We start from the raw sequence: 22,595 nt of genomic DNA, 5'->3' as shown, positions 1-22,595 counted from the left end.
TCGTATCTCTGAAGGTCACCAATGTCTCTAAAGAACAGAGAAGAGAACATGACGTGCAGGCAGGGTCCTGGACATAACTGAAAGCAGGCACCGCTGTAACAAAACACACCGTGTTTAAAAAGTCATACTGATTTTGAATTCTATTCCAGAACAAATGTCTGAATGTTAAATGTTCATATAAAATGCTACAGATTGTTAATTACGTAGCTCCCCTACACACACACACACACACACACACACCTTACAGAAGGTGCTCCAGGAAGACAGACTCTCTAATTACAATTTGCAGAGGAAATGAGACTTAAAGGCGTCAGAGTTCTGCAGTCACACTCTTCTATCCACATTCAGGTGATCACAGAAGCACATCACGCACATGCAAAAGTGCATACACAATCACAATCACGCTTAAACACATAATCACTCTTACACACATTCTTACACAATCACTCACACACAATAACTCACACACGCACCCACCACCCTCCGCCCTCACAAAGCCAAGCGGAATCTTGACCCTCACACAGTGTCCCATTTACTCCCTGCACCATGGTCTCTCACACTGACTCCCGTAGCCCACTTTCACCTACAGCGCCAGGTTCTCCCTCTACCTCCGCCTCCATCAGCTTCAACAGCTTCTTTGCTCCCAGCTTGAAGCTGAAACCTGGGCGGCCCTAGTCAGGCTGATTAGAGGCGGGGCTTCCGCCTCAGAACCGGGATGACGCAACATACTATGACGTCCAGCTCATTGCTGGCCAAACCTACGACTACATTTCCCAGCAGGCCCTGCGGCCATGCCTGTTGCCAGGGGAGTGGCGGAAGCCTAGGGAGCCGCAACCGCTCTGAGGCTGGGCTGTGTCAAAGAAAAATTGCCCTAGAGCAGCTAAACAGACCAGGAAGATTTCGTTAAAGAGTATTGAAAAGAATAAGTCAACTTCGGATACAATAGTTGCTGGAGACTTAGAGCCAACGGGCAGGGCGAGGAGCCAGAGAATGGTAAACCGCCAGGGGAATTTAAGATCAAGGGAGTCTCGCTCACCTGGCTTGGCAGAATTGCTGCTGAAATGGGGTTCACAGGCCAAGAAGGAGGTCTAGCTAAAAAGAAGGCTCCGAGGGGGTCTGGTTAGAGTTTGGTCTAGGGAGTCCTTATCACCTGGGACATCCCTAAATCTCCCACTCATAGCTAGGCTGGAAGCACTTTTGTCCTGTCTGGCATCCGTTACCGCAGGCATCCGAGCGATGAGGCCGTTGCCTTACGCAGCCGGGAGCTCCCTGGACTACATTTCCCAGAAGCCTCTAGGCCCGTGCTCTCTCCCAGAATCCGACCCTCTTCTGAGGGGTGTGAGGGATGCTCCCAGAGGTTTAGCAAAGGACCTCTGGGCGCTGGGAGAGCTCGGTTCACGTTTTCGGACTAGAATGGAGCGGAGCTGACGCCACGTTAGGAGGCGCAGGTGAGGCGGCTCCGATCCTGGTGTCTCTAGAAACTCGGACTTGGGAGGAATGTGGCTGGGGGACGGTGACCGGGAGCCTGTGAGGAGTGCATGGTGTTTCTGTGTCTTTATGGTGGGCGTTTGTCTGTGTGACGTGTACGGAACTGTGAAGCCATAGAGAAGAGGACTTGATTTGCGGTTGTGATTGTTTGTGGCTGGCTGTGTTAGTGTGTTTAGAGTGCGAGATTCCTTGAGTGTGTCCCCATGGCGTGTTTTGTTACCATTTGCCCAGCTATGTTTGGGGAAGAGGGGTGAAGGACGTCGTACCTGTGAGATTTGTGTATTAATGCCATTTTTGGTGTAGGATGCTTGTGAATGTGTTGCTGTCACGGTGTTCCAAGGTGTGTCACTGGGCGTGTGAGAGGTGCCCATGGACCCTGTGGCTGTGACTGTTTAGGTCTGGGTGCCTGTGGGCTTGTGTCCCCTTGCTGTGAATGAGTTTGTGTGACTGTGTGACCCTACAGCCACTACACGCGTGGGGGCGTCCTTGTGCCTTTGTGACTCCAGGCACCTAGGACAGCTAGGGGCAGATCTGTGGAGAATCGCAGTGACCCTGCCCTTGTCTGGTGCCTGGACTGTAGGACTCCCTGGCTCCTCCGACCTCAATTCCATGATGGGGAAGGGGCTGCGCCAGTGACCTGAACCGCACCCAGAAGAACCTGGTGTTTCCTGACTCCCTTTTCCTTCCCCAGCTCTGCCCTCCTGGGGCTTCCAGAAGGGGGTAAAAAATGGCAGTTGAATATCTGCAAGGCATCTGCAAGGTAGCTTGGTATTTCTTATTTCCTGAAATCCCTTTATCTTTGTGAAGGCCTGCTTTCCTTCTCCAGACATTTCTTGTCAATCAGGTGACCTGATTCCTGAAGTTTCCGTTTGAGAAACTGTGGAAGCTCCAAACCCTACCCTCCACTTCTCTCCTACACTTGATTTTCCCTTACCCATTCGTCATGTGGTTTTAATTTTCCTTTTTGCAGTTTTTTTTAAATATGATTTCTCACTGGGCATGGTGGATCACACCAGTAATCCTAGCTACTTGGGAGGCTGAGATCCGGAGGATCACGGTTCAAGCTCAGCCTCGGCAAATAGTTCCAGACCTCCCCCCCCCCAATCTCCAAAATAACCAGAACAAAATGAACTGAAGGTGTGGCTCAAGTGGTAGTGTCTGCTTTACAAGTGAAAAGCCCTGAGTTCAAATTCCAGTCCCCCCCCAAAATGCACTTTCTCTCTGCATATTAAACATGATTATTTAAAATAATTTCGAAGGCACAGACATCCAGTGAAGAAAACTTAAATTCCCATTAAAACCAATGCTAACTTTTTGACATTTTCTTCCCAGTATATTTTATGTGCATATATAAAATAAAACTTTAAAAAATTGAATTCATGCAGTACTCATCATGCAGCATATCATACATTTCACAAAGAATTATATTTAAGTATTTTCCCACATGGTTTAATTTTGAGAGTATTTTTAGAGGTGCATATTTATTTGAAAGCCTGTGGTTTATTTTCTTCCATGTTAGATGCAGAAATAGTATAAAATTGAACCCATTTGGGCAATTTAACAAGTAAGTATAAAGACCCATGTAAGGAGTACCTGGATCAAGAAGTAGAATCAGTCCTCATTGAAGAAACTCCTGCACAAACAGCATTGTTTCCTTGCCTTTTTCAGAGCTTTACTGCTATACATAAAGTCCCAAGCTATATAGGGTTAATTTTTATCTATGTTCCAGCTTTGTGTGAATATTCTTTTCCGTCTTTTCAGAAAAACAACTACAGTTCATTTTTTCTCATTGATATAACGTATATACAATTACATTTACATTCATATTGTAATTATCTCTTCCACTGTTGATGGGCATATGACTTGCTTTTCTTATTTTTAGATATTCCAAGCAATGTGACTATGAACCTTTTAACACATATTTTGGTGCAAGTGTGCTTTCATTTTTTAGAGTGTATACCTAGGGGTTAAATTACTGGTATTGGATAGGACTTAAAGAACTTTAATTTTACTAGGCAATGCAAAACTCTTCTTTATTACTACTGTGCAAATATTTAGTTGTACCAGGGGTTTACAGGGTGTCCTTTTGCTCCATATTCATGACAGCTCTTGGCATTGTCCTATGTTTTAATTCTTGCCAATTTGTGGGGGTGTCTAATATCACAATTAACTGATTTCTCTTTTACTAGTAGTGAAGTTGAGTATTAGGGGTATTTGAATATCCACTTTTCTAAAATGCTTGTTCAAATGTTTTACCAGTTTTTAATTGTGTTTTTCTCTGATTTATAGCACTTGGTATATATCTTCTGCATATTGGTGTTTTGTAGTTATATGTGTGACAGCTGTTTGCTCCTGCTCTGGTTCAGTTTTCACTCTTAATGTCTTTTGTTGAAAATCTGGGTTTCAGTGTAATGAAGTTTTTTCCTATGATTAGGGCTAATTTAAGAAATTTTTCTACCTTGAGATAATGATTTTTTTTTTTTGTTTTTGCTCCTAAAAGTTTAAACGTTTTGGTCTTTAAGATTTAGGTCTTATGAATAAATGAATAAAAAAAAGAAAAAAAAAGATTTAGGTCTTCATACTATCTGGAATTGACTTCTATAAGGAAGGATTCAATTTCATTTTTTCCTCCATATGGCCATCCAGTTGTTCCAGGACATTTATAGAAAAGTGCATCTTTTCTGCAGTGTTATTTGAGTAAGGAACCCATGTGATCAAACTTATCTATGCCTATTTTCGATTTTGTATTCTGTCTCTTGGTCTATTTCTCTCTCCTTGCAGTAATACCTTATACCTTATTCACTATAACTTTATATTTGGAGCAAGAACTCTCACCTTTGATTTCTTCAAGCATGTCCTGGCTGTTTGTGATCCTTTGTATTTCCATGTAAATATTTTAGTTGGCTTGGTTCCACTCAAACATCTTGGGATTTTGATCAAATTGTATTATACCTATATGGGTAAAAATTTCGAGATTCTTCTAATATGAACCACTCAATTGATAGATATCTTCTTAATGTTTCTCAACAAGATTTTGCTTATCTTCTATAAATAGTTCTGGACAATGGGGCATTGTATAAATCACTGTGCAGCGTATCCTTTTTGCAATGATTGCCAGACATCCAAACACTTTGGATAATGATCAACTATAGTAATAATTTTAACCTGGGTTTTTGATATTAAGTAACTAGGAAGACTTTTTTTCTTCTCCTCTTTAAGACTAGCAGGGTTTTTTTTTTTTTGATAGGTTGAAATGACTGTATGCTAATTTGAACAGCTAGAGTGTTGCAGATTTCCCTTCTGCAAAGCATGAATTCCATCTACATGTACCGTGTTCTTTAGCCAGATCACTAAATTTACCCTGGACTTGAGCAGAAACAATGGATTTTCTCATCATTCTTGGGTTCCCGAGTATTGGGCCTTGGGCCAACAAATGGGTGCCCCATAACAGTAGGTGGGGCAAGACATAGTATCCTTGCACTCATGTCTTCTCCAGGACTTTAGGTAGGACTTTAAATTTTTCTTACATTCTCAGCCTCCTCAAAAACATTTTTGGAAGTAGAGGATATGAAAATTAGTTATAGATGCATAAGTAGATATGGACTAATATTTTTATTTTAATAATATTTGGTGCAATTAAGTGTTTTCTAACAAAAGTGTTGATACATAATCACAGTACAATTAATAAAATAAGAAACTTTTAATATATATGTGATACTGTTTATCTGATCCGTAGTTTATATTTGATTTTTTTTCTCTTATCCCAGTAATGTCCTTTACAGAAGTTCACCCAGTTGACTACCCTACATACTGTCCAGGATCTCTTCTAGGATCACACATTGAATTTAATTAATATGTTTCTCTAATCTTCTTTAATCTGAAAGAGTTGCTGTGTCTTTCCTTATCTTTCATGAACTTAACATTTTTTAAAAGGACAATCCAGTTATTTTGTAGAATGTCTCTTACTTTGGGTTTTTCTTATAATTCCTGTGCTTACATTCAGGTTATGAATTTTGTGGCAGGATTAACACAAAAGTGATTGTGTTCCAGAAGGTATGTGATATTGACTTGTCTCATTTTTAGAGATGCTAACTTTGATAAGTGGTTGAGGTGATATCTACCTTGTTTCTCCTCTGTAAAATTGGTCACTGTCTATTTGTAATTTGTAAATAATTTGTGGGTAGATGAAACTTTGCAACTATGTAAATAACTTGTCAGTTAACATCCATTGATAATTATGGTCTGGATCTACTATTATTATAATGTTTTCAAAATGATGGAGTCTTTTTAATAAAACCTCCATTATTTTATCTTTACTAGTTCATTGACATTATACTATAAGGAAGACTATTCTCTTCTCCCTGATTATTTGTTCATTTGCTTGTGTCAATTTGAATTCACAAATTTTTACTCTATGGGTTATAATCTGTTATTATTCATTTCGATACTCAGATTATCTCAGGCTTTGTCCATTGAGGCTCCCATGTCCTTTTAACTTGTTTCCATGATTCTTTGAGCATTCTTACTTTCTGGCATGACAAGACCTTCCAGGCTTATTTCTAAATACTACTCTGGAGTGAACCATTTCTCTGAAGACATCTGTTTCCTTGCAGTAAAGAATTTTCAGAAACTAAGGTCTAGATAATAGGACCACAGAATCCATTTTACTCTTAATCTCTTCTGTATTTGTCTCTCCCTTCTTGCCTTCTTGCCTAACTTGGTGGTACTCAGGAGGCAGAGCAGAAGGATAGCAATTTCCGGGACAGACTGGGCTACATAGCAAGTTCTAGGCCAGGCCAGCCTGGGGCTGCATAATAAAACCCTGTCTCAAGAAAGAAAAAAACCCACAAAGGCTGGAGGCATGGCTCAAGTGGTAGAGTTCTAAAACCCTGAGGTTAATCCCCAGTACTGCCAACAAAACAAAACAAAATAAAAAACCTCCAAAAAACTGATTCCTGTTATTTTCATTATCTTGGCTAATTTGTACAGTTCTAGAATTTACAAAAATATAATTTTATAATGCTAATGCATACTACAATTTTTAAAAACCAAACTAAGTGGATCCTGGTATTTGTATATGTCTTTAGATTGAAGGTACATAGCATAGCAGAAATACTGTGTTCAGATTTACTGAGATTTGTTCTCTACATTTGAAATACATTTAAGTTCCTTTTCTCTCATTCATATCCCATTTGACTTTATTTTTTATTTCCCCATTATTACTGATTTTGTTATGTAAGTATATAAAACATTAGCATGGCTCTAAAAGTTAAAACCATACAAAAAAGAACAGTTACAGCAGTTTCACTCTACTCCCACAAGCCTTGCTTTTGTGCTACGGAATTGTGTCTTGCAAAATTCAGTATTTTGGAGGTTAATCCCAGTATTTTAAAATGACTCTATTTGGAAATACAGCCTTTAGAGAGATGATTACATCAACACAAGGCCACTGGGGTGAACACTTATCCAGTCTGACTGGTATCCTTGTAAGAGATGAAATTTGAACACATGAAGAGACATCAGGTGGCTGGGCATAATGACTCATGAACTTGTACTCAGGAAGCTGTTGCCAGCCTGTGCTACTCAGCAAGACCCTATCTCAAAAAAAAGAAAAGAAAAAGAAAGACACTGGTATGCTCACTCACACATGGAGGAAAGACCATGTGGGCTCACTGCAAGAACGTAGTCATCTGCAAGCTAAGGAGAAAGGCCTGAGAATAAACCAATCCTGACAATACCTTGATCTTGAACTTCTAAACTCTAGAAAAAAGATGAAAACATTTTGTGTTATGTAGGCAACACAGTCTGCAATATGTTGTACGATAGCACTAACATAACAAACTAAGAGAGTAAGTTCTTTTCTCCTGCATCATAATATTTACCTGTCCCTTTGCCTTTTATGAAGCCCTTACTTTAGGGCTGGTAACAACAGAACAATGGTGGTCGGTCTTGAAAAGAATGAGTAAGGAACTACTCCAAGTAATGTTATCATCGGTTTTTCAATCCAAGAAAAACTAGTCTCTCAGCCACTGGATTACAAATTATTTCCGCTAATAAGACAGGCCCAAAGTGACTTTAGTGTTCAACAATGTCAGTTTATTCGGGTCCAAACCAGATATCCCAATTCCAATTTTAAGATCTCATTCTTTACTAAACAGACCCTTAAACTTTACATGAAAACTATGGCAAGACTATAAATTCATCTTGTCTTAATTCAGCAACATGAATTTTTCATTTGATTTTCAGCAATATCATCCCTGTGATGATAAGAAAAATGATTTTCCTGGACATGCTCTGTTTCTTAGACTGTGACTTGAGAATTAACAGAGCTGAGCTTATCAGTTTCCTTTGCTAAGTGCTCAAATCCATCTCACACTCAGGCCTCATACGTCATTAATGCCATAACTGTTGAGTGTAACACTATTTGGTTCATAAGGCACATACGTTTGTAGGTACTTCATCACAGTCAACCACAGCCTAATTCACTGTAATGTCATACATGGCATGGGTGTCTAGTATAATAAATCCATCGGGTGGAGCTCTGCACTGTAATCATCCCAAAGAATAGAGCAGCTCAATGCAACAAAGATTCGAGAGATATCTAAAAGCATGAACAAACTAATCCCTAAATCCCATGTTTACAAGCTTGTCTCCTAGGACCACTCCAGGTATCAGCTCTTCTGCAGCCTGTATCTAACTAAGAGACAGAAAACACATAGTAATTTGAAATGGGAAAGTTTAGTATAAAAATGGCTAATGATAATGGGACTGGAATAACAGGATTGGCCTTACTAAGAAAACTGTAAAGACTGTAGGAACAGCAGATGGAAAGGGCAGCCATTACTAATGACTGAGGTAGAGCACTGAGGAAAGTAGCCCTTCTTGCCAGAGTGTTTGTGGCACTGGGGGGATAATAAGCCTAAGATGCACTGCTCTTAGTGAGGGTCTTTACTGTGGAAAGTTCTGACTGACAGTAGCTCTGAGGACTGTATTTTAAAAAAGAAAAATCCTCCTTGCAGATGACAAAATTTTATTTTATTTAGCAATTTATTTCTTACTTTGTTTTTAATTTATAAAGCAAATATAAATATTGCTGTATAAATTTTATTACACTTAAAAATAATCTCTTAAAACATTCTTGTTTTGTATATATTCCTATTCATTAAACCATACAGTAATAATTTATAGAAATATTTCAATAAAATTATTGAAAGGAACAAATAAAAAAGAAAGAGGGCCAGGTGCTGGTGGCTCACGCCTATAATCCTAGCTACTCAAGAGGCAGAGATCAGGAGGATGGCAGGTCAAAGCCAGCCTGGGCAAATAGTTCTTGAGACCCTGTCTTGAAAAACCCCGCACAAAGGACTTGTGGTGTGGCTTAGGGTGTAGGCCCTGAGTTCAAACCCCAGTACTGTAAAAAAAGAATGAAAGGAAGAGAGGACAGGAGGGAGGGAGAAAGGAAGGAAGGAAGGAAAGGAGGGAGGGAGGGAAGGAGGGTCCATTCTAGGGTCATGATCCAGACTTTTTTGGAGTTTATAACTGTGGCTCACTGATAGCAGAGTAATTTCTTCGGTGAAGGGGTAGGACTTAGGAGAGACAAGACACCTAGTGTGCAAAACTTAAAGAAGCGCTTACTCTCAGATGTCAGCTCTATGCTTGTATAACCTTGAGAGTGAATTCCTCAAATTTTGCACCCTAGGTTATTCATTCTTAAGAAGGTTCTTGTGCCAGGCACTGGTGGCTCATGCCTGTAGTCCTAGCTACTCAGGAGGCAGAGATGAGGAGGATCACAGTTCAAAGCCATCCTTGAGCATATAGTTCACAAGACCCTATCTCAAAAAGTAGCCAACAGAAAATAGGGCTGGTAGAGTGGCTCAAGTAGTAGAGCACCTGCCTTGCAAGTGTGAAGCCCTGAGTTCAAACCCCATCACTGCCAAAAAACAATTAAGTGTTCACTCAGACTAGGTGTGGTGATGCATGCCTATAATCCCATCTACTTGGGAGGTGAAAGTAGAAGGATCACAGCTCAAGAACGTCTAAAGTATGGGACCCTAGCAAGAAAAAACTAAACCTAAAGGACTGGGAGCATGGCTCAAGTGATAGAACACTTGCCTAACAAGTGCCAGGCTTTGAGTTCAAGCCTCGTACTCTAAAAAAGAAGAAAAAGGACAAGGGAAGAGAAGGAGGCACTGATTCTTAAGGCCCTAGTGCAAGGTTAGCATCCGAGAGTAACAGTTGGTGCCTATATAAGTGCTGCATCCTAGGTGCCTCCCATGGCTCACCTAAGTCCTGTACCTGCTGAGGTGCTATACCAGTGGAACTTGATAGGAATATGCTTTCTAGAATCACCCAGAAATCCTCCGACTTAGGTAGAGACAGGTGTCTTACCAGAAGCATTTACTATAAAACCACCAGAAGAAGCTTCTAGGTGGGGTGCTGCTGTCATAGTGAACTTTTAAATAAAACATCATTGCAAGTGCCTCAAGGCCTCTGCCTGCTCACACCAGTTAACCTTCACTTCCTCTGAAGTAAACCGGGAAGAGGGCTTTTGTAAAAGTCAGTCATCAGATCTTACAAATTCCTTTGCATCAACTTTGTATGACCGCTTCCAAAAATGTTTTATAGTTTTGCCTGGTTTTAAACTTTACATAAATTTAATTGTATGGTATGTGTTCTTTTGTTACTTTTTGTTTGGTGTTGACTTTAAAATTCATGTTGACTAGATGAATAATGTTTATTTTCACTACTGTGTGCTATTTGGTTTCATAAACTATGTGATTATATCAGTGTATTTTATCCAGTGTATTTTATGAATAATTGGGTTTCTAGCTTTTTGCTTTTAATAAAAACTGTTGATGTGAATATTTTAGTACATTTTCCTCTTGCAGTGTAATTGCTGGGTCCGTACCTAGAAAATGCCAAACTTTTTCAAAATGGTTGTGAGAGTTTCTACTTCTAACAGTCCGTTGCTCTACACTTTTGCAAGTATTAGGAATCATCATACTTTTTACTTACCTTGTATACTTACTGATATTTTATCATGCTGCAGTTTACATGATTACAATTGCCAGTGAAGCTGAACATCTCTTCCTTTGAGTTTACCTTTTGGTTTCCCTTCTTGTTTTTCAAATTTGTTTTATTTAGGCGTGGTTCACATATGGTATAACTGACGAGTGGCGTGTAGTGTAGTCATGATGTGCGTCCCCCACTAGCTTTTTAGTTTTTCATCAGCCCCAAATAATATGTACCATTTGAAGCATAAAACTTTTAACCTTAATCAATCAATTCAAATGTTTATAGTTTTTCATTGTTTGTGCTTTGTTGTCAAATCTGAGAATTCATTGCCAAACACAAGGTTATGAAGATTTAGAAATCCTCCTATTTAGCTTTTCTGTTAGTTTAGGTTGCTATTCATTTTGAATTGTTTATATGGTAGTGTCCTGAAATTCAATTCTGGAACTAACCACCCAGAGGTAGTGTTAGATTTCACAGGTCTAAGAGTATACGTGGTTCCCATGAATGCCCTCAAGTTTAGTAATTTACTAGAGTGACTCATAGAACTTACTGGAAGTATGGCTCAAGTGGTAGAATGCTTGGCTAGCAAGCACAAGGCTCAAGTTCAAACCCTAATACCGCCAAAAAAAAAAAAACTCTAAAGAAAGCACTACATTTAAATTTATGATTTTATTATGACTTGTATAATGATACAAGTCAGGAACAGCTAAATGAACAGATATGTTGAACAAGGTCTAGAAATGACCCAAACACAGAGATTTCACACCCTTTCCTTGTGGCATTAGTGCATGTCACCCTTTAGCCAGGTCTGAACATTTTCATACTTTTGAAGAACTGAAAAGACCAGCATTATTATACCTTATTGCTGGGAGGAGAGAAATACTCAGGTTGCAGGAACAGGCAGGAAGCACATCACTGAGCCTTTCCAAAACCAAGTTGAGTATGGGTCTTATCTTAAGGATAGTTGGAAACGAACAAAACATTTTGAGCAGAACAGTGCCAGGCTAAATCTATGGCTGCTAAAAGCAGAAAAGTGGAAATGCAGCCAGCTATATAAAATGCTGCTTCGGTGTCCAAATAAAAGATGATTTGGGCTTGGATTAACCAGGGACAGTTGAGATTGAAAGAATAACTTTATGACGTATTTAGTCCTGGTCTTATTAAGTTCACAATATGAGTGTTGTAAGAAGAGACTGGAAGAGATCTTCGGAGCATAAGGTAGCTCAGTGTCCTAACTGATGTATTTAAATCTGTTCTCTTTCCTAGTCTTTATTTTTACGGCAAGTAAGTCTTCCAAAGTAATAATTGCCAAGCACTGCACAGCTGTACCTTAAAATCACTCCATAATTCTCATGAGTGTCCTGAGCTGGCGTTCAGAATATTTATCCTCACTGGAACTTTCCAATTGTAGCACATCGATTCTCATTCTCTTTGCCTCCTAACTTTAAAATTAGATTTTTAGTGATGAAAGTTCACTCTTGCTGTGTCATCTCTTTTGTTCTCCAAAGGTTAACTATCTGTGTAGTTAAATATAGGTATATTTGTCAAGCTCCCAAATCTGCAGGGAATTTTTATCTAAACCAGTATTTTGGAACAACTGACTTAATCTGTTTTCCTAAATACCTCCTTTACCTTCAGTTTGACTTCTTCTCATTCTCTCTGTTTATCTGTTTTTCAAATTGCCCAATCATATTTGAGGACTGTATAAGGTATTCGCTTTTGATAAAAGTTAATTTCAGTTAAGTCTTTAATATCTATTATAAAAGTTTCACTTCTTCCAGAACACAAAAAAGTGAATGTTTGCTTTTATATTTTCTTTCAGACTGTGAATCAAGGTTGAGACCAAGAAACTATTTATGGAATAGAATCATCCTGCTGGGAGATAATGGAAAGACTTACAAAACACAGCATTGGGTGTCCAAGTTTCAGAGGTGATTGGGAATATGAAAGCCAGTTTGAAAGAAATCAGGGATCTCGGGAAGGACTCTTCAGTCAAATGATATTTACCTCTGAAGACATGCCCACTTTTAATACACAGCATCAGACAATGCACACTACTGAGAAACTCCTTGAATGTCAGGAATGTGGGAAGGATTTTAGTTTTGTATCAGTCCTTGTACGACATCAGCGAATTCATTCTGGTGAGAAACCTTACGAGTGTAAAGAATGTGGCAAGGCCTTTGGCAGTGGTGCAAACCTTGCATACCATCAGAGAATTCACACTGGGGAGAAACCTTACGAGTGTAAGGAATGTGGAAAGGCCTTTGGCAGTGGCTCAAACCTCACCCACCATCAGAGAATTCACACTGGGGAGAAACCCTTTGAGTGTAAGGAGTGTGGGAAGGCCTTTAGTTTTGGCTCAGGCCTCATTCGACATCAGATAACTCACAGTGGTGAAAAGCCTTATGAGTGTAAGGAGTGTGGGAAGTCCTTCAGTTTTGAATCAGCCCTTACTCGCCATCACAGGGTTCACACAGGTGAGAAACCTTACGAGTGTAAGGATTGTGGAAAAGCCTTTGGCAGTGGTTCAAACCTCACTCAACATCGACGGACTCACACTGGTGAGAGACCTTATGGGTGTAAGACATGTGGAATGGCATTTAGTAGTGGGTCAGCCCTTACTCGGCATCAGAGGACTCACACAGGTGAGAAACCTTATATATGCAATGACTGTGGGAAGACCTTTGGTTTTGGATCAGCCCTTACTCGACATCAAAGAATCCACACTGGTGAGAAACCCTATGTGTGTGAGGAGTGTGGGAAAGCTTTTCACAGTGGCTCAGATCTCACCCAACATCAGAGAATTCACACAGGTGAGAAGCCCTATGAGTGTAAGGAGTGTGCAAAAGCCTTTAGAAGTGGTTCAAAACTTATTCAGCATCAAAGAGTGCACACTGGGGAGAAACCCTATGAGTGTAAGGCATGTGGAAAGGCCTTTAGCAGTGGTTCAGACCTCACCCAACATCAGCGAATTCACACTGGTGAAAAACCATATGAATGTAAGAAGTGTGGGAAGGCCTTTGGTAGTGGTTCAAAACTCATCCAACACCAGCTGATTCATACAGGTGAAAAGCCCTATGAATGTAAAAAATGTGGAAAGTCCTTTAGTAGTGGTTCAGCTCTTAATCGGCACCAGAGGATACACCGGGATGAGAAACCTTCTGAATGTCAGGCTTGTGGACAGGGTGCAGAGTTTTAGCAACATAAGAAAAGTCATAATAGTGGGAAGCTCTGTGAATTAGAAATTCTATGAATTGAACTTATGTGGTAAAGGAAGGACTTTTAATATGTGTTATAAGGAAATTCATACTGGTGAAAATCTCTACAAATGTAATTAAGGCACAAATGCCTTATTTATACTTCATGGGTTAGTCAGCTTAAGAAAATTCATCCAGGGGAAAAAATCACTCTGAATAAAATAAGTATTTGAAGATCTTCATATCACTCCTCTATTACTTTCAGAAACCCATACTTACAAATATTAAAAAAGAAAATTATATTGTATTTTGTCTTTATTTTAAATGTTGAAAAATTCATTTGGGTTAACTCTACTGCTTTTATTTTTAATTGTATTTTTTGTGTGTGCATTATACAGACTTACAGATCCATCTCAAAATTATTTTATTTATTGAGAGTCTAATTTTATACTTTTGTCCCTCTCTTGATTTTTATCTGAACACCATCTATTCAATAACTCTATATTCATATTGTTTTTGACTATTTGATGGTAAGTTATATTTTTATTGATATAAAGCATGGATATGAGGTCAGACTTTGTTCTTTAAAATTTTCACATATATGTGTGTGTCACTCTGTTTCTGTTATCTCAAAATCTGATGTGTTTGTACATTTTGTTTTGGAGGATTGTTTTTATTTTTCTCATAATGTTTATATCCTCATTTTGCAAAACAACTTTTCCTCATAAAAATGTAGATAAGAACAACAACAGCAACCAAATTAATGTGGTTATCTGTAATCTTACCAATCATAGAAAAGCACTATCAGACTTGGAATGAACCCTGTAAGATTCTATATTATAGTTTTTTTTAAAGATTATGCTATACTACAACCAGTCTTTAACATTCTGTCTGTAAGTATTTTGTTACTATTTTATTGGTTTTAGAAATAGGAATATGTCTTTATCAAGCTCTAATTTTGTCAAATTTTGAATTTTTTGCCTTTATAAACTGTTCCCTTGATAACCCCTCTTGAACATGTCTACGTTACTCTTTAGCATCCATTTCCAAAATGTGTGGATCTCTTCTGCTTGTAATAGAATTATTCCTGAAGACAAAGCTGTGCTTCCTCTGACCTTTATCCCTGACCTCAGTTCATTCCTAGTGTTCAGCAGCGCACTCTTGAAGATCTTTGCTGTGCATATATAATACACACATGGTCATGCAGACATGATCAGAGCACTTCAGAGGCTTGTGTGGGTTCTCTAGTTGTGCCCAGTATGCTATAAACGCTTGGCTAATATTAGTCATTGTAAGTTTTAGCTCCTGAAGCTTCATTCTTACTATTTATGGAAAAACTTTCTACTGTGATTCATGCCTTACTCAACAAATATCTCATGATGGAGATATGAGATATTACCACTTACTCCTCTTTGAATAAGAATAATTCACGCTAAGAAAAAAATACAAAAAGTGTAAAGAGGCAGATGCAACAAAAATTCACATGAGGGTGGAAAAAAGATGTAATTGGTAGACTCTCCAAAAGTACTTTAATACTAATTTAGTCCCCATTGGATCATTGTTTGTTTAAAAATGGAACCAAACCTAAATTATATTTTTGATTGATATAAATGTCAGTGAGTAGAATACACAACAAAATATGTGAGGGCTTGTATCATATGCTGAGGAAATTTTGTACCCCTACCTGGGTTAATACATTAAAATATGAAAGAGATTGTGAGTAAAGAAACTAATCATGTAATTCCAGAAGTAGGGAAAAGAATACAGCAGCAACAAAAAAAACCCTTAAAGATAATGAAAGGGAAAATGATTTAAATTGCTAGATTAATCATCACAACCTGCCTCTTTGGAAAAAAATCAAAATATGATTGTAATTCTAATAAAGATAAATTAACACGATGAATAAGAAAAGGATATTATTCCAGGTTTCAGAATAAATATTCCATTATATCTAACTTTCCTATTTTGAAAATTAAAATGCATATTATAGAAAAGGGTTTTAATCGCAATTGACTCAAAAGAGGCATTGGGATGGCTAAACTATAAGGAATGTGATAGAAAAATTCTCATTTCCAAGAAGTCTGGGAAAATATCCTCTGACCAAAGTAATCATAAGTTTCTTTTCTACCCAACCTCCCAGTCAAATCCCTTAAACAAATGTTCTGGCATCCAATCACATTTTCATACAAAAAGGAAACAAAAGATGAAAATATATTCATATATTTTATAATTGGAGAAAATTGGATCATTTTTTTCTAGATTTTTAAGAGGCACATACAGCTAGAATGGTTGAAACCAAGCTAGATTACCTTATAAGGTACACCATTTAAAATATGCTACTATTTTTTAAATTATGTAGATTACACTATAATAAATAATTGATTGTAATTTAATCCCAATGTCAGACATTAAAACCTTCCATAAAAAAGTGCATTTTACAACCAATAAACTTATTTTTTATTTTCTCTATATTTTCCAATTTGAGGATATAGGGAAATTAATTGTATTGGTTTTCAGACTCTGCATGTATTATTACCTTTAGTCATAATTCTATTTAAGCCATGATTCCCCTAAATTTATTTGGAGGATATATGTTCCTTTTAATTGCTGTTTCAAAAATTCTTTCTTGGTTTTCTTCATGCTTTCAATTATTTTTGCTAGTTCTTTTTCATTATTAATTACTTTTCATGTTTTTTTCTGTTTTCTTGAATGTGGGTGCTTAGAAGCAGTATTTTCAGTTTCTTAAATTGAACATACTTACAGGTCTTCAGGATTTCCTTTGAATATTGTTGTACCTGTGAACATAGGTTTTTATGAGCAGTTAGGTAATTTTCATTTTACTTTGAATGCCTTTTTGTTCACTAGTTACCAAGGGTTTTCACATGTGTGTGTGTTTGCACATGAAATTATAATGTGTGTGTGATCTGTAAAAACATCATTGAAAAGTTAGAACATGGTAAAGAATGTAGCTCAGTGGTACAGTGCTTGCCTAGCATACACAGGCCCTGGGTTTGATCCCCAGCACCACAAAAAGTTAAAACATTAATATATTCTTTGTGGCTAAATCCTAATTTGGTTTTTGTATATATTTCATAGACATGTGCTTTGAAATAACATATTCTCTGTAATACACAGTTTTATATAATTGCATTAAGCTTGTTAATATAATACTGCATATTCGCTGGCTAATTGATTTGATTCCAAAGAATATGTACAAACCACCCAATTATATTTTTCAGTGTTTCCTGTTAATAGAGGCACTTCTACTTTAATGTTTAGTTGCTATATTTTTCATTGCTTAAGCTTAACATACAGTAATTTTTTATCATGATATATAATGATGTTAAATTCTAGTTTTTCCAATAATTAAAACTGAAAATCCTGCTTAGGCTGATAGAGCTGTTCTGTGTCAGTTCTGTAATGGTATTATTTTAATCCTTTTACTTTGTGGTGTCTGCTAAAGATTTTTTGCTTTGTGGCTACAATGAGGCTTATGTAGAATGTCTTATAATAGTCTGTTTGACCAAGCTGCTAACAACTTAGATTGCCTACAACAACCTTGCATTTTACTGCCCTGCCCCACATTGTATGTTTTTAATGTTAAAATTTACGCCATTTTATAATCTGTATCCCTTGATAATTTATCCTAGTTATAATTATTAATAGCTTTTCATCCTTGCACCACAGACAAAATTTTATACACCATTTTACAATCCTAGAGTATTTTGAATATGAATCTGTTTTACTTCTACTGTAGTTTTTTCTTTCATATGTTACATGTTATTAATTAGTGACCTTTTGTTTCAATTGCTCCCTTAGCAATTCCTGCAAATGATCTATTGACAGTTTTTGTTTCCCTTGGAAAGTCCATGTTTTTCCATAATTTCTGAACGGTATTTTGCTGCTGTGTTTCATATTTAAACCATAGAAATTGGGTGCAGTATTTTTGGTCAGCAAGGTTGTTTTTTCCTTCAGTATTTTGAACATATCATCCTACTCTCTCCTACTCTATTGGGTTTTTACTGAGCAATCTATTGGTGCGTGTATTTCACATCTCTGTATATGATGTGATTTTTATATTGCTGCTCTGAGAATTTTTCCTTTTTCTTAATTTTTAATGGTTCAGGTATTATGTTTCTTGATAAGCAATTTGGGTTGAATTTGATTGGTAATCTCTACACTTCCTGTACATTGTTTACTTAAGTAAGCTTTATGACATTTTATCTCTTTGTTCTCCTTCTGTAAATTTCTATTATGCATAAATTTGATCCATTGATGTTGCCTTGTAATGCCCGTAATTTTTCTTCATTCCTTATCCTTTTGTCTTTTTGCTCCTCTGACAAATATCACATGGTCTGTCTTTGAGTTCACCGAGTCTTTCTTCTGCATGATTGAGTCTGCTATTGAAGTTTTATGAATTTTTGAATTTTTCATTTCTGTCACTATTCCTCATCTCTAGAATTTCTAGCTGGTTCATTTTTATTGCTTCTATTTTTCAAATTTTTTGCTTTTTTTCATGTATTGTTTTCCTAATATCATATAATTTTCCTATCTGTGTATTCTTATAGTTTAATGAACTTGTTAAAGAGGGTTATTCTAAGAGTTAGCTAAGTGGTGGAGGCTCAAGTGATAGAGTGCCTGCCTAGCAAGGATGAGGCCCTTAGTTCAAACCCCAGTATCACCAAAAAAGAGGGTTATTCTGAATTCTTTGTTAATCAGGTCAAAGATCTCCTCTTTGTTGGGGTTCATTGTTGGATCACTTAATTTCTCTCACAGGTGGCATGATTCCCCGATTCTTCCTAATCCTTATGGTCTTGCATTTTTTATGTGCAGTTGATGAGATAGCCCCCATCTTCTGACCTTTATGGGCCTTCTTTGATAGGGAGAGATGTTCACTATTTAGTCCAAAGTGTGGTTCTAGAAGGGCCAGCTAGTGACAACTATGGCAGGCAGAACTTCTTGGAGGTTTTCTAGTTAGGTATGCGACTACCATTGCTCTGGTGTCAGGTAGGTCTGCCAACTGGGCTCTATTGTCTGGATAGAGCCCACTTGGCTCTATTCTGGACCACTGAATAGACTTTGCTATTGGATGGTGCCGCTGGCTGGGTGCTGTGGTGGCTTCTGTTCAGGCTTATCACAGGATGTATTTCCTTTCTGGGCAGTTCTGCTATTGTAGTTTTTTGGGGCTTCAGGTTAGATGGAACTACTGCTCAGGAAGGGCAAGACCAGAGGCTATGCCATGTGCCACAGAAATGCATGACTGAGGATTGGCTCCACGTTGTGGTGGAAACCATAGGGCAAGTATTATCTGAGTTGTGCAGATGTTTGGCCTCCTTGGTCATGCACGTCTACCACCTTTGTTTCTCTGAAATTCAAAGAGATGGGAGTCTTCTTGCTTGTGTAGGGTTGTTGGGGAGGCTTTTTGGCCAAGTGGAGTCACTGTTGACTTCCTAGAACAAGCAAGTTCATCCCCCTACACTTTTCTAAAGTGGGTAGAGACAGGCATCTCCCTGCCTGTGCAGGGTCACTCGGGCAGGCTATGAGGCTATATGCAGACTAACCATTTAGGAGCTCAAGCTAGCTTAAATGTCCCACTGTGTTTCTAAAGACAACCAGCTCAGCTTTGCAGGTGGACATGAAGTTGGCTGGCATCTTCCAGAAGATACCTCAGCTGGCAGGAACACAAAGATATCACCAAGGTCTATGTGTTAGCCAGTATAACTTCTGCCACCTTTTGTTGTTTTGCTTGACCCCAGATGGTCTGACCATGCCATTATTTCCAGTGTTTCCTATGAGGTGAGACTGGAGTGGGCTTCCTGAGAAATGTCTCAGAATGCTAGGGAAGCTGCATGACTGCTTGTCATTCTTCTTCCTCTGTATAAATGATGATGATGCCTCCATCATCTCTCCCCTTCAACCTCCTCCCCACCTAAAAAAATCAAGAAGATCTCAGTTTGAGGACTGCCTATGCAGAAAGATGGCAAGACTCCCATCTCAACCAATAAGGCTGGGTGTAGTGGCAAGTGCCTGTCATCCCAGCTACATGGGAAGTGTACATAGGAGGATTGTGGTCCAGACTGGCTGGACTGAGAAAAACAAAAAACTTTTCCTCACTTGGATTTTGGGATCCACACTCATTTTTCTCCTTCCTCATTGCTACTTCTTAGTTTCTAGTGCTGGTTCCTTCCCATCTACCTCACTTCTAAATGTTGATGTGCCCTAAGACACAATCCACAAACTTCCTTTCCTTCTATATCTGAAGATACTCCCTGGGTGATCCATAACTTCAAATATCAACTGTTATTGATAACTCCCAAGTTTATACACCAGCCCAGGTATTCCCCAAGAATCACACGTATGTGTGTGTTTGTGTGTATTTAATGTTTATATTTTAAAGTGTATATTTTTATTTGTTTATTTTTGTATTAGGATATATTCATTATACTGGGGGGGACTCGTGACAATTCGTATTAGACTTACATTGTACATTATTTACATTGCCTCCATCATCTCTCCCCTTCAACCTCCTCCCCACCCTATTTAAAGCAATTCCATGTAGTTTTGCCTTTCCAAGAATGTCATATAAATGGAATGAAAATATGTAGCTTTTGGGGTCTGGCCCTTTTCACTTAGCAAAATATATTTAAGATTTATTATATTGTTTGTTACATGAATCAATAATTTATTTCTACTTCTGAATAGTGTTCCATTATATGCAAGTACCAATATTTGTTGATAATTCAACTTTTGAAAAACTTCTGAGATGTTTCCAGTTTGAGACAATTATGAATAAAAAAATCTACAGTGCTAGGTGTGGTGTACATAACTTTAACCCCAGTTACTTCAGAAACAGAGATAGAAGCATCACAAGTTCAATGCTATCCTGGGCAAAAGTTAGCTCCAGACCTTATCTGAAAAAGGGCTGAAGGCATAGTTCAGGTGGTACAGTACAAGCCCAAGTCCTTATACTGCAAAAAAAGGGCTAAAATTACAGTATTTCATGTACAGATATTTGTTTGAACATAAGTGTAAATACCTGTGACTGTGACTTCTGGATCATATGCTAAATATATGTTTTACTTTATGAGTAACTATCAAGCTATTTTTCACTATGGAAGTTCCATTTCACATCCCAGTGGGAGTTTATGAGACTTTTGGTACTCTATTTATTGATCTGTATTTCCATCATAATCTTTTCATAAATGACATTCCTGAAATCTCTGTCACTTCAGACTCCTTCCATCATTTCAGATAATTTCTTTTTTCCCTTTCTAAGATCTTCAACATTCCATCAATTAGAGAGTTCTTTCATTGTGTCTTAGCATGATGTGAGGTAAGTCACTGTGAATCTGTAATGTGCCTGGGAAATGATATTCTGGGATGAAAACATAAAGTTGGGCCTGGATAGATGAGTAAATGGGACAAGATATGAGACAAGGCATGAACAGTGAAATAAATGAAAGCAACTTAATGTCTTATTTGAAAAGAATAGGGAGAACTAAAGATTCCAGAATGGGAAGCAGTATCCAAGAGACAAGGTGATTGGAGAGGTATATGTGATGATAGGTTGACTACAGATGTGATTTGATTTCCATACATAAGGAAGTGATGGGGAAGTCACAGTTAGGTGTCCATCCCTAGGTGACGCATTTCAATATTATTCACTATCATTTTCGCTCTGTGTTCATCAAGGAAAATGGTCTACAGTTTTCTTTTTTTGTTGTGTCCTTACTGGATTTTGGTATCAGGGTGATATTGGCTTCATAGAATGTAGTGTTCCTTCCCTTTATATGTTATGGAATAGTTTGAGGAGCATTGATATTAGTTCTTCCATAAAGGTCAGGTAGAATTCAGTGTGAACTTATCCTATCATGGGCTCTTGTTATTCTTTTTTCTTCCTCTTTTTCCTTTTTAGTAAAAATAACAGTAAAGTTTATTAGGAGAGGAACAGTGGGGAGAAAAGAGAGAGAAAAGTATTTCCTGTTCCCCACACAGGAAATGGGAGCAAAGACTCAAAATGGTGGTCCCAAACTCCTAGTTTTATACTGAAGAGCTTGAGGGATACATGTGGTCAAAGATAATGGGTCTGGATGGCTGGGATGGCTGACAGGGAGGAGTCACCCTTCCACATCACACCCCATCAAGCCCTCATCCCACCCAAGTCACAGAGATAATAGGTTTACTTTAGAACTTCCCTTTCATTCCTCTCTATCCATCCAAGGATCCTGGCAGCTTGTTAACATCTCAAAGAGGAAAGCAGAAGCAAGTTGCTCCTTTTTGTCTCCATGTTCCTGTAACTTTAGATGCTAAAGAGCTAAAGAGCTCTGGCTCTCCTTGTTCCAATGTCAGACTCTGGCCCTTTAAACATTTATTAAAATAATATTAATTCCCTGTCTCCTTTTATGGCCACCTCTTATGTCTAACTGCTACCTATCATTCCTTACTCTAGGACTAGAGACCCTGAAATCTTTCAGGGAAAAGGGGAGTCATAATCTGTCCTTAGCTGATTCCTGCAGGCATGGGACCTGGTCATAAGTTGGGAGTCTCTGGTCCATGCTCTCTTTGGGTGGCCAGGGAGGACAAGTTGCCTTTCAGTATTCAGGACTGTTCAGCAGTCTGTGATGGTGGGAGCTGCAGTCACAGGGCACAGTAACTAGTGGGAATTGCCCATTAGAGTGTGGTCATAGATAGAAACATTTTCTGGGAACTTGATTGTAAATGCCTTAGAGAAGAATACAAATTCTAGATGACAAAAACTTAAAACAGTTAGTTAGAATGTTTTAAATGTTCAGCCATTGACAAAGCAATTTTTGTTGCATATAACATTTTAGGAAAATAATTATGATGGACAGCATTAATTTATACCATTACGCTCTTTTTATCTCTTAAATATAT

General features: G+C 38.0%; 1 protein-coding gene across 2 annotated transcripts; it reads left to right on the top strand.

Moving 5' to 3' along the window:
• Nucleotides 1–827: 827 nt before the first annotated feature.
• Nucleotides 828–19,577, top strand: Znf345 (zinc finger protein 345). Of its 2 annotated transcripts, none has more exons than XM_074058371.1 (2): nt 828–1,448; nt 12,326–19,577. In XM_074058371.1, exon 2 carries the CDS (start codon nt 12,389–12,391, stop codon nt 13,700–13,702), a length of 1,314 nt encoding a protein of 437 aa, XP_073914472.1. In that variant the 5' UTR covers nt 828–1,448; nt 12,326–12,388; the 3' UTR covers nt 13,703–19,577. The 2 variants fall into 2 exon arrangements, with proteins under 2 accessions (XP_073914472.1, XP_073914473.1); XM_074058372.1 differs by lacking the exon at nt 828–1,448 and adding an exon at nt 1,480–2,248.
• The last annotated feature ends 3,018 nt before the right edge of the window (nt 19,578–22,595 follow it).

This window comes from Castor canadensis, chromosome 16 (genome assembly GCF_047511655.1).
Source record: "Castor canadensis chromosome 16, mCasCan1.hap1v2, whole genome shotgun sequence".
NCBI lineage: Eukaryota > Metazoa > Chordata > Mammalia > Rodentia > Castoridae > Castor > Castor canadensis.
Note: the sequence above shows the minus strand (reverse complement) of the source record. Positions and strands in the feature narration are given on the sequence as shown.